The sequence below is a fragment of the Pelodiscus sinensis genome, chromosome 10, assembly GCF_049634645.1.
Source record: "Pelodiscus sinensis isolate JC-2024 chromosome 10, ASM4963464v1, whole genome shotgun sequence".
NCBI classification, from domain to species: domain Eukaryota; kingdom Metazoa; phylum Chordata; order Testudines; family Trionychidae; genus Pelodiscus; species Pelodiscus sinensis.
The window spans coordinates 15,722,895-15,735,582 of NC_134720.1; the positions used below are offsets into that span (position 1 = coordinate 15,722,895).

The 12,688-nt window shown below is 47.1% G+C and overlaps 1 protein-coding gene across 2 annotated transcripts in view; it reads right to left on the reverse strand.

Moving 5' to 3' along the window:
• Window positions 1-7,328, reverse strand: part of PAX3 (paired box 3) — a 108,123-nt gene extending 100,795 nt beyond the window's left edge. The window contains exons 1-4 of one of the 2 annotated variants that reach the window (XM_006134835.2): window positions 6,493-7,328; window positions 4,875-5,110; window positions 2,934-3,060; window positions 1,828-1,962 (exon numbers count right to left, since the gene is read on the reverse strand). In XM_006134835.2, coding sequence (XP_006134897.1) covers window positions 1,828-1,962; window positions 2,934-3,060; window positions 4,875-5,110; window positions 6,493-6,577 — 583 coding nt within the window. In that variant the 5' untranslated portion in view covers window positions 6,578-7,328. Of the gene's footprint in view, window positions 1-1,827; window positions 1,963-2,933; window positions 3,064-4,874; window positions 5,111-6,492 lie in introns of both variants that reach the window. The other variant, XM_006134834.2, reaches the window with a different exon arrangement.
• Window positions 7,329-12,688: the final 5,360 nt, after the last annotated feature.

The window sequence follows — 12,688 nt, forward strand, 5'->3', positions numbered from 1 at the left end:
GGGCTGTTTTCTCTTCTTTTCTCCTTGAATTATAAAAAGGTTGCCTTCTTTTGTTCACATCAAGCTGCTGCTAGCTGAAGCTTTGTCTGTGCAAAGCTAAAGTGTGAGTTTCAATGGACTCTCCCTTCTTTGTTTTCCAAGTTCATCTCCAAGTGTAGATTGTGTATAGAAGGCCTTCTTTGTAAAAGCTGGAAAAGTTGTACAAATGTTTGACCAGCTCATTTGGTACTTTTGTCTCCTCTTCTTCAGTGCCTATGTATGTGCAGGACAAGCTCTGCAAGAGGAGTGTTAGGACCTTCTAGCAACAAGTCTCACAGCACTGGCAACTGCCTCTCTCTACCGAGTCCAGGCCTGGAAAACTAGGCACAACAACAACAACCTGCAGAGAACTCTTACTGTTTCCCTCTTTCTTGCTTAGGTTTCCAATTCATTGCGTGTACTTCCCAGCAGCACCCAACACGGGCTTTCCACGGGGCAAAACAAGCTTAGGCTTCAAATACATGCAAACCTCAAGCCACTGAACTGAGTTTCTAACTTTTTAGCTAACATTTCTATTTAATTTTAGACTTCGTGTTTGTTTACTGAGGTTTATTTTTAAGAAGACTCTTTTCTTTCCCCTAACGCCTAGCTCCCAAGAACCTGAGCTATTTCAAATGATTCACACAGCGACAGCTACAACTGGGCACCACGTAGCACTGCCCCAGAAGGACACTGGGAATGACAGGGACTGTCGGTTTTATGGCCGCGGGGTCCCATCCTGCAATGTGTGTTCAAGCAAACACTCTCACTTGAAGCCAATGAGCCTGGACAAAGGTGAGAGGCTCGTTCTCCTTCGAAAGGCGCTTTGAATTGGGACGATCGTAGGGGAAGCAGCGGGAGGGTGCGGGCTGGCGGGCTGCCTCCCGAGCGATCCCCCCGATCCACGTGCTCTTCCACCCCACCCCCGCAGCGAGCCGCGCCGCGCGGACGAAACGCGCATCTCCAGCTCCCCGCCGGGCTCGAGGGGCAGGACCGAGAGGGTTTCAGGTCCTGCTCCCACAGCGCCATCAACAGCCGCTGGGCCAGTGGGGGGGGGGGGGGGCTGAACTCCGGCCGCCATGAAAGGACCCCCCCCCCCACCTGAGGGGAAATCCCACCGAAGCAGCCCACGCGCTCCCCTGGGTCCCGACACACACAGCCCCCGGCTCGGCGTGGCCGGTTTAATCTCGCGTGGGAGGTGGCCTCCCCATGGGCGCTGGAGAAATGCGGGGAGCGAGTGGCGGGGTGAGGGGCGCCCCGCTCGGGCTCGGGGCTCGCCTGAGGTGACTCCTGTGGGCACCGGGTGTGGGAGGGGAGGGGGGAAGAAAAAGCAGCTCTGGTGGGCTCGGCGCTTCTCCCCCGCCAGCCCAGTGTCCGCTGCCTCGGGACCCCCAGCAGGCTGCGGGGGGGGGGGGGGTCTGGAAAGAAGCGGCCCCTTTGATCTCGCTGTCCTCCGCGGAAAGGTGTCAAGAGCGCTCCCACCTACCGCCAGCTTGTGCCCCCGCCTCACGACAGCCCCATAAACCCGAGCAGCGCCCGGCCAGCCACTTCCGACGCACTTTCTCCAAAGCCACCTGCGGAACCCCCGCCCCCCCTCCGGCCAGGACAACATGCAGGGCAGAGATACCCTCCTGCGCACACCCCGCTCCGCTGGCCTGGCTTAATAACCCCCGAGCCAGGCCAGCCTTGTCTTCCTGCAGCGCCGCCGGATCGGGCTCCCCCTCCGCACTGTGGGCGCCCGGCCCCCTCCTCCCCTCACTGCCAAGGAGCAAAAGCGAGAGCCCCACTTCGCTCGGCCTTGGGCTTTACCTCGCTCGCTGAGGATCCCATCAATGCTGTGCTTGGCCTTCTTGTCACTCTCCTCCGCTTCCTTCCTGTCCAGCTCGGCCTCCTCCTCTTCGCCTTTCCCAAATTTGCTTCTCAGGATGCGGCTGATGGAGCTCACTTCAAGAGGAAAGGGAGAGCTGTCAAGCAGCACCCTCGCTCGGGATCGGGCCCTCATCCCTCTAGACCTGTGGCCCCAGCGCCCAGCCAGAGAGGGGCTGGTTTGATCCTTGTCAGTTCAGGACACAGGGCACTGGAGTTCTACATCCCCGGGTTAAATGTAGGGGCGGCCCTGCCGCTGAGGCTTGCGTCTACAAGTCTTTATATTCCCCTGCGGGATTTTCTTGGTGGGACTGAACATTTACGGCGAGATAGTTTTGTTTTCTCTAAGCCCGTGAAGTCTGCTGCCCAGAAAGCATCACGCGGGGAATTACACCACAGTCACCCACTGAACAAACTATCTAGGAGGCCTCAGACTGCGGGGTTTCGATTTCAACGCCAGAATGACTTGCCTCTTGTAACAAAACCAAGCAAGAAAACAACCCAGAGGAGAAAAGAAAAGCAGCCTGGGTTCATTTATTTGTTTCCAGATTCCAATCTGCACAACAAAGCCCCCTGCTCTGAGCTATCTCGAGGCGGGCGGGAGCAGGAATCCCGTTGCTTTTTAATTAAAAACAAACTGCCCCACCCCAGTGCAGAAGGCCTCCCCGGGATCCGCATGTTTAACTTGTAGCAGGGCTTCGTGCCGATGCCGTTGCGCGCGTAGGAAAGCGACTAGCCCGACTGCTCTCGGCCTCTCGCGAATAGCGTGGCGGCTGCCTTCGAGCTTTTTACAATGATGCTCATCCCTGAGCGCTTTAGTTCATCCTCTGCTTGCACTAGACCCGGAGGATCTAATCCGGGCGCAGCCACCACCCCCCTCTAGACACCCAAACACAGGCTGGGCATAAGGGCCCGGCTCTCGTCCACCTGGAGCAATAATATTTGGTTGTAAAATATTGCCTGGCTCCGAATCCAAGTGGCCTCCCAAAGCCATCGATCGGAGGGGCTGAGCCAGGTGAAGGGAAACATGAATGCCCCCCCCCCCCTACCTGAGGGAACCGTGTTTCGATCGCAGACCCCGTCTTTGAGCAGCTTGTCCCGGATCTCCCAGCTGAACATGCCGGCATTCTCCCTCTTGTATTCCTCGATCTTCTTCTCAACGTCCGGCGTTGTCACCTGCTTTAATGCAAGAAACAAGGCGGACACCAAGTTTTGTACAGTTTGGATTTCATGCAAAAGGGTCACCGCAAGTCGCGGAGGTTACATTCCGCCGTGTGGATCTGGAGTAACTCGTCTAACTTGACTGGAGTCGCTCCGGATTTACACCTCGTTATAATTAAGAGTATGATCGGTCCCTTTTGGGAAGCTTCTCATAATTAAGAACGTCCTCTAAAACTGGCTCAGGACTGCTAAACTAAAATGGCAGATAGATACAATGAGCCAGATCCCGCAGTCCCCATAACTCAAAACTCCCTAAAAAGTTCACTGGGGGTTGCACTCGCCTGAGAACTGTAGGCTCAAATTTAGAGTAATAACATCTTTGAGTGGCTGAACAGAGGCCAGCCAGTAAAGAAATGTTCACAGAGAAGAGGAAAATCGCAGTACAAGTACTGCCAGTGACAGTGTAATGATCGGGAAAAGAGATTACATTGTGCTAGTAATAAATAACTCAAAGTATAACTACGGACCCAACCTCGGAAATTTAGTAGCAACAGAAAATAAATCTAACAACTGATTTTTTAAAATATCATAAACAGACATCAACAAACGCACTGTTTTGAAATATTGCTCGGATGTCCTAAAAAAACGAAAATGAAGTTGAATTAAAAACCCAGGTAATCCGAACTAGAAATAATTTTCCAGATAATATGCCTGTAAAAATACACAAAGTAATTTATTCTAACATTTAGACTAAATACGTTTATTAATCTTTACCTTAAAGGAGAAAGAAAGAAAGAAAGAAAGAAAGAAAGAAAGAAAGAAAGAAAGAAAGAAAGAAAGAAAGAAAGAAAGAAAGAAAGAAAGAAAGAAAGAAAGAAAGAAAGAAAGAAAGAAAGAAAGAAAACTTTTTGGGGGGGAGAGGAATATATATAAAAATGCAAACAAGTTAATATTTGTCAGAGGATCTATGTTAGCCTGTATACACACTCTTTTCAGTATCACTTCATTTAGCTGTATGAAGTGGAAATCCATCAGCTTCGTGAAGAAACTCGCAGAGTTTTAACATGGCTATTCCTGAGTCTTAGGGTACATGTATGTGTAAGTTGGGAAGACAGCTATGACAGGAGCTAGCTACAGTGCTAGATAAGGATACAGCAACATGCTAAAAAAAAAACAGAATATAGGCCCCGATCCTGTTAATTCTCCAGCTCTCGGATCCTGACTCAATGGCGAGACCAACTTCCTCAACCTGGACCAGCCACCCTGGAAATGCTCCACCCTTAACCGGCTCCTACAGGTTTTTTTTTGGGGGGGGGGGGTAGCCTATGCAGGGGCCATTCAGGGGAATAAGAGCTTGCAGGATCAGGCTTTGATTAGTTTCTGGTATTTTGAAAACTAAACGCTTAAGTATTTTAGGGAGTTACAGAAACAGGTTGGGGGTTACATACAAGAGAGAGAGAGAGTGTGTGTGTGTGTGTCCCTGCACACGCATATGGACAGGTGTGTTGATTACTAAGGTGTTTACATGGGCACAGACAATTATGCAGCCTTTGGCTGCATTTTGTCTCATATTAAATACAGTACACTGACTCCCCAGATGCTGCCACCTGCAAACCCTTAGCCAGGACCAGGCTTGTGTCAAGTTTACTAGCCCCAATAACGCTCCTATGTGCATCCTTTCCCAATCACCGCAAAAGCACAGTGGTCTCTCTCCCGTTCCCCCCATCTTTCAAGGTTCTGAGCGCCCTCCGTTCTCGCTGAAATCGAAGTAGCTTACACCTGGCAGGGCAGGGACCTAAACGCAGAGCCACTGCACCTGATCTCCTCACCTTGGGTTTGCTGCCCCCGATGGCCCCCGGCCGGATGGAGCCAGTCTCCTGGTACCTGCACAGGATTTTGGAGACGCAGCCGTGGGACACGCGCAGCTGGCGAGAGATGACACAGGGCCGGATCCCGTGATGGGCCATCTCCACGATCTTGTGTCGGATGTGGTTGGGCAAAGGCCTGCCATTGATAAAAACTCCACCGAGCTGGTTGACTCTGCCTTGGCCTAAAGGAGTGGACACTAGAAAGAAAGGGAAGCGGAGTTACTGATGTGTGTGTTTCACAGGCAGCCGCGACTTTTCGTCAGTCACCCAGCCACATACACCCAAACATACGCAAGTTCATCCGCTCCATCCCTGCACCAGGTTAGTGCCAGGTTGCCTGGCTGGACAGTTCTGGGATGGTTAGAAGCTTTGGGAGGCGAGCTAGAAGCAGTAGCTGACAGCTGAGTGTCATTTTCGCCCCCACCGGTTAAATAATGTTTCAGATTCATCAACAGAGCGCGCCTTCAGAGAATGGAAACGTTAAACCCGACTAATTCCAGATGCAACTTCAGGAGCCAGATGACATTGTATTCTCAGGCTAGTTACACAGTTACCACGGGGTCCTTCCTGTTAGGGCGGGAATTGAGCGCCCTTACAATTTCTGGGATATGTGACTCCATTCATCTAATCTAATCTAATCTAATCTAATCTAATCTAATCTAATCTGTCTGTCTGTAAAACAGACTGAAGGAGAAAACAAGCGTAAATTGTTCACCTGTTGCACTCTCCATCATTTACCACTGGGAAGACTTGTACTACCTACTTGAATTAACCGCTACTAGCAGAAGTGAAAAGGGGGAAATCATAAAACTCCCAGAGGAATCTTTTAAAGGATTTGGACTACGGAATTCCGATGTGCTTCTTGTTATTATAACATTTTACGCGTTTGCAAATTTCCGCAACTCTAAAATTATTAGGTTCTTGTTTCATTCTCTTTTCATTTCACCCTCAGCGCTCCTTTCACCGTTTTCACACAAACCAGAGAAACTTTAATCAAAAACAAAAACGTGAGAGAGACAGCCTACTCCAGGAGGACACGGGAAGTGGGCTGGTGTCTAAAAGCCCGTTTCAATGCTCTCAAGCATCCCCGTCCCCCAACTCGCTGAGGATCCGAAGCGATTTAGAACCGAATATCGCAAACCTTGTTCAGGCTCACTGTCCATTGGTATCCGTGGGCGTTTTCTCTGAGTAAGGTATGCGGGATCGGATCCCAAATTAAGAAGACAGAACCCCTATCAACAGGTTCTGCTTCCCTCCCCGTAAATTTATTCCGGCGCTCTAATTTACAGTGTTGTCTTCAACGCAGAATCCGTGCATCGCTTATGTGGAGAATGTTAATGCAAACAATGCACGTTTATTGGTGTGTAGATAGTGAAATGGAGTTTCTCTGAGCACTCTTCCAAGTTGTTAGGAGGAGGGTTTTTTCTTGCTCTAACCGTGTGCAGTTTCAGTTCAGTTCTAATCTATGATTTAATCTAAGTAACTACTGCACAGCGTTGGGTGACAAAAAGTTTCTCAGCAACACACACATGCATAGAGAGTTAAAAAAAAGCATCATGCATCTAGACAGCCTTCCTACCTTCTAATGGAAATCCGCTGCGAGGGTAGTTCTGCCCGGGAGCTGGTCGCATCATTCTTGGGACAGCTCCAGCTAGAGTTGTCATGTTGTACGCAGCGTTACTTGAATATTATATCCAGGTAAATGCTGATAAACGAGAGATCAGCTCTGGCAATAGATCCCAGTGGAAAAGTCCTGGAAAAAAGGGAGGGGGTAGCCGGGGCGGGGGGAAGCGACTTGCTCTCCTTTTGTCAACAAGACGTGATATCCCAAAGCAAAGGGGAGAGAGACTGACAAGGGGAAAGAAAGGAAAGCAAAGTTTGGGGCGAGGAGGGGAAACTTGCATACAAGTGGCGGGAAGGCGCTGAGACGGCTGCTGGCCCCTGTGGGAAGATGAACGCACTTTCATATGAAAAGGGGGAGGGGGCAGGAATGATTTCTTCCTGTTGTTGATACAGAGTGAAAGGAACTCTGCTCTGGAGTATTTATTAGTTCTTTCCCCAAAGCTTCAGCAGGATCTCTGAGCTGCGATTGGCCAGCCGGGAGACTGTCCCGTCTGGAGAAGACAGGAGCTGATTGGGTGAAATCTTCAACTTTCTCTTCTCATCATTACAATCGAGGCCTCAAACTAGGAGTGTGACCCAGGCATTGCCTCTTCTCTTGATAAAGTGTTCTTTCATAGAATGGCTGGGCAGGAGAAAATGCAGAAGCAGGGGAGAAAGCAGCCTTCACTGGGGAAATTGTTCATCCCTTTTACAACTGTCTTGGCACCATGCCACTTGAAGGAGATTACAATAAGGAAGCAACCAGACACTTGCATTTCTTGAAGTCGGTCTCTCTGGTCACCTTTTCTTTCCTGGGGGGATTAGAGAAATACAGAGCTGTATGTGGTCCTGGTCAAACAGCCTGCGAAAAATGAAAGGGGAAGTGGTGTGTCTATTGGTACAGTTCTTTGTCTGCCTCTTTCCAGCACATCTTCTCAGAGGATGTGTGAAGGGAGGAATAAAACTGTCCCCTCTCTCCCTCCCTCCACTGAAATCAGTAGCAATGGGGGGGGGGGTGTCTATGGAGCGAACGGCGCTATCTGGTTTTTAAGCCCAAGTCTCCATTGTTCCCATTGGGAATTTCTGCTTTAAAAAACGGATGGCAAGATGTGGCCCTACGTTATATATTTGTGTGTGTTAAAGTAAGTCTTGCTAGCAAGCATTTGTTCCCAGGAATTTATTGTAGTATTCAAACTAAACTGCTGGAAAAATAAAAGAAGTAAAGTCTGACTAGGAGCTGAAGTGACCACAGCAGGATATGACGCCAGGAGTGTTGTAAAGACTGTCTGTCCTTAAAGAAGGTACTATTGTGCATGTCCTTTTATTTATAACTTGGTAAGTGCCAGCAAACTCGCCTCCTTTGCACTCTGAAGTGCCAGCCCGGCTTTGCACAGTGCTCTTTATTTGCAATAGTCTATTCAGTAACTGTCACTCTCCAGCCTCAAGTTATTCAAGACCTTAATCAATCAAAAGGATGAGAATCGTTCAGGTTTCCCCCCCTTTGAAATAAAGGGAACAATGAGTTCTAGGCTTAAAGTTCCCCCTTTCCCTTTACGATTTTGGGAATGTTTCTGTTGCTGATTCCGTTCTCTTTGGGGATTAATGTTAGTTTAAAAATGTATCACTCATCAGCTGCATCAGCCTGCAAAATAAAATAAACCATGAAGAAGCCACAGGTCTCAGACTTTGCTCAGTGAAAACAAAAGGGCACCGCAGAAAGAGTTTTAGACAGCAAAATGAACGTAGTTCAGCGTGGAAGATGTAAAGAAAGAACCCCGCCTCGATGCTCTCATAATTAACAAATAGACAGTAATTTAAACTAGAGTCACGCAAATGCCATCACGATTAGTTATCTGGCTCCTAGTTGTTTACCAGGTTCCAGGCTGTTGATTCCGCACTCTCAGACCCTGCATATCAGAAATAAAATAAACGAGATCACTTTTAAAACGCACCATTTAAAAATTGTTAAGTCCCTCTGGACTCCGTCTGAAATTTGGGAATAGAGCCGATAAGAAAATATTTTTTAAAAAGCAGGTTAAGTTTGCGGAATAAAAAAAAGTAATATCTTCTGCTATCGAAGTATTTCATTGTTTATTTCTACCTAAAATACTGAGAGGACAAATTGAGGCTGTATGTAAAAAACTGGATTACTTTGCTTTTTCATAGCTATTTATATTTCCCCCTACATTGCAGTACTTATGCATGGTCATATGTTGAATGCATAAGATAACATTAAAATGTTTTAACACTGAAACTTTTGGAAACTTTCTAGGAAAGCTACAGTTTAATTTGGCCACGTGATTTGACATTTAATTTTAGATTCTTAAAATGGATATGGGGGAAATATGTTGTTTTATTTTAAACGTTGAATCGTGCTTGGAAAAAAAAAAAGCTAAAGCTAAAAAAGTGTGTGCATGCGGACTAAGCTGTTCAGTAGTAAAGAGACTACAATATTTCATAATATCCAGGCTTTCAACATATTGACCTCCCGAGCAATTGTACATTGCAGAGACGTGCCACCGGAAAGTGCATGCGGATATGATAGTCACATTGCTGATGAAGTACAGAGCAGTGATTTTAGCACCTGAATCTGCAAGTTAAGTCTGCAGTGTAAGACATATATTCTAAAAAAGAAGGGGGGGTCGCTACGCTGCAATGATAGGTGTGAAATGTCTGAACTACATTGTTTCATTCCCCCCCCCCCCCCCACCACACACACACACACGTTTTTCTTTTGACCCTACCCTGCGAGTGTGTATGTGGACTTAGCGGTGGCTCCGGATAGCTCTTCAGCTGGTAGCAGGAGAGAGGTCGAATCCCAGGCCGTCTTGGGGGCGGGAGAATGCATTTGCTGACAGTCATTGCTGCTTCGGTAAATCTACAATGATCAGGGGTCCATTTGGCACCAATTGAAGCCAGTGGGATTACCCCCCAGAAGGGTTAACTTCCCTTTGCTCGCCCTCATACAACCCGCCCATGCTTGAGCGTCCATGTAGGAAACTAGCTGAACTCACCACCTGTCTGTGTGCCAGATGAGGGTGCCCAAGGGATTGACTTAGGGGGTTACTTGACCAAACCCGTTGCTACCCCACCTCTGGAGGGTCCCTCTCCCCATAGCTGACATCATCCCTGTTCCTCCAACACTCCCTGCCTTTCCTGGTTTGTGGCCGACTACAGCCACCGCAAACAACAGTGGGCTCTGGACCCCCGCCCCACCCCAGCCACTTCAGGATAAAAAACCCTCTCCTCATCTTTCCTACCTAGCCAGGCCCCCATTATGGAGCTTTTCCCACCCAGGAAGCCAGTTGTTTTGTGGGGGGGGCTGTGCCAACTGCAGTAAATTGGGCCTCTGGACCAGAACCATTAGCCCGTCGCTCCGCAGTGGCACGGCTCGGTTTACATGCGCCTGAGCCCAACGCTTACATAAAGCAAAGAGGCTGGCTGGAGTTGGACCTGGCAACTGGAAAACTACTCCCCCCCCTTTAAGGCCCACAGGCTTACCAAGCGATCTCCGGCGAGCAATACAGCCCCAAGCCTGCACGCGGCCCGTGTGTTCCAGCCAACAGATTTTTTTTCTTGAAATAGGGGGAGTTTCGAGGGGGCGCGTGTTACAGACCTCAGAGCCTATTGCACCTCAGAGCCAGGCCTATGGATTTCCCCATAGCAGGAAACAGACCCAATGTTCCTGTACCCTGCATGGGGAAATGCACTCTACGGGAAATGCACTCGTCTTTCTTAGATGCTTCTTTCAGGGCATGCCATTAAACGGGTTCTCGGGGATGCGCCGCCCCCCCCAACCCAAACTTAGGAAAGGGAAGGAAACGAGGACTAACAAGACGCTCCACTCCAGCGAAGTAAAGGCAATGAAGCATTTCAGGGGCACGTCCGGGCTGTCTCTTTACTCGCTGTAGTTCCTCCCTGGTAGTATTTTCCCTTCAGAAATAGTATGATGGAAATAAAACGCGGAGCCTCCCGCACGCTCTTATCACACACCGCCGTTGGCTTTGGGGAAAGGAAATTACTTGGTTGCATTGCTTCGGGGCCCGATCCTGCCGCCACCGAAATCCATGGCAGTGCTCCATGGTTTGAATGGGGCCGGGATCAGGCCCTTCCCGACCTGTTATGGACGCCGGGTTCTATCCTGCTTCCCAATCACAACACTAGCAAAATGCTCGTTGACTCCAAAGGGACAGAATCAACTCTACGAAGCGTGAAAATGATTTCAAAAGCCACTTGCCCTGGGAGTTTTGCCTGAATTTGCAGACTCCGTCCGGCTCGTGGGTATCAATATCACAAAAGCCGAAATTGTGCCTCATCTTCTCCTGCTTGGGAACTGTTAAAATTCCAAGCAAAATGATTAGACATGAGTGCCTAGCCCCCCATATTAGAGTCTTTTAGCCCAGCAGAGAGGATTTCACGGTTTTCTAGTGGAAATAGCTAAAAATACTCCTGCTAATTACAGAGCCCTTCCAGGCCAGGTGCACTTTTAATTGGATTAGTAAATGCTCTATATTAAACCTGCAGCACATCAAATGGGCAGTGAAAATTAGAGCTATTAGGAACAGAGGCAATTATTTATGAATGATAACAGTACTGTTTTCTCCCCTATTACAAAAAATCAATTATAATGTGTTCGGGGCTCTGCAAATGTAGTGTGAATTGCTATTATTCTTATTTCTCCTGAAGACTGTTAAGCGTGAATTCGCCATAGGACTACTTCCACGGTGGTAAAATGTATTTTAAGTGTAAATTAATTTGAAAGAAAGAAAGAAAGAAAGAAAGAAAGAAAGAAAGAAAGAAAGATTTCATTCTGCACTTCATATTTAGTTGATATTTTGGCAACATATTTTATTGCAAAGCAGGCAATAATTTCCAGAAATAAATGCATAGGTGAAATTGTAGTTCTAAATTGTCCATGAAGGAGCAAGTCACCTTTCTGTCCGGATGATTTTGAAAGGAATTTGATGGTTTCTGCCTTACTTGGTTCTTGAAGGTTTGTTGTTGCTGGTTTTGTTGTTTGATATCAGTTTTTAGTAGGAAAGAGAGAGACCAGACTTGTGACTCCCCGCCCCCTTTATGTCCGTTGTTTTGTTCTTTTTGTGTTTCTAGTCATAACAGACACAATAAAAGAAAGCATAATTTGGGGTACAGAGGGTGCTTTGTTTCCAGCTAGGGAAATTTATTCTCTGGGAGTTTACAAACATATATCTTGGATAAAGGATGGAACTTTTTCCTTGATTTGAGGATGTCCCAAATCAGACGTTGAGGATTTTCTGTGGTTAGCCAAAGAGAAGCTAAAATTCACAGAGAAAAGGATGCACTTCTGATCTTGGACATTATTCTGCTACATTAAGAATTAAAGCCCCCGATTGGAAGAGTTTGCTTACTGGCAAAGGGAATATATTTTACTGCATAAAATCTAGAATTAAGCTAATAAAACCTTATTGAAGAAAAACTTACAAACGAGACCAATAGTTTGGGATTCATATTATAAGAATATTCAACATTTGCCAGGCTTAGACTTTGGACTACATATAAATGAAATCTAGAATATCCAGAGCTGAGAGATAGATAGACAATATGACACATGGTGTACTGTGGAGTGAAAATTAAGAATCTTCTACAATCTACCAGCAAATTTCACTAACAAACCAGATAAAACTATTCATAATCCAATTTCTTCCTTTAAAAAAAACTGCAGTAAACTGTGTGCAACAAGTGTTGCTATTAACAAACAAAAAAAAGAAAGCAATGTAGAGCAAGACTCGCATGGGAGTAGGAATCTACTTTACAAATGGCTTAGAGGAGTAGCCGTGTTAGTCTGTAACAAAAAAAATAAAAATAAAATAAAAACCCTGAAAAAACCCAACGATGATCTGTCGCGCCTTAGAGACTAACAACAATATATAAACAGTATCATGAGCTTTCGTGGGTGCAACCCACTTCTTCAGCTGAGAAATAATTAGAAAAGGTTTCACTGACATTTACATGTGGAGTCAAGTGCTATTCGAGGTAGGTAAATGGAGCAGAATCTGGTCTTTAGCGAGAAATAAAGATGAAAGGTCCTCAGGGAAAGATAAATTCTACCCTACGCACAAGGCAATGATTAGTGAACTATAGACTGAGATAGGAGATGTAGGGCTTTCCTCTAGTTCTAGAATTAGGCAATTTCC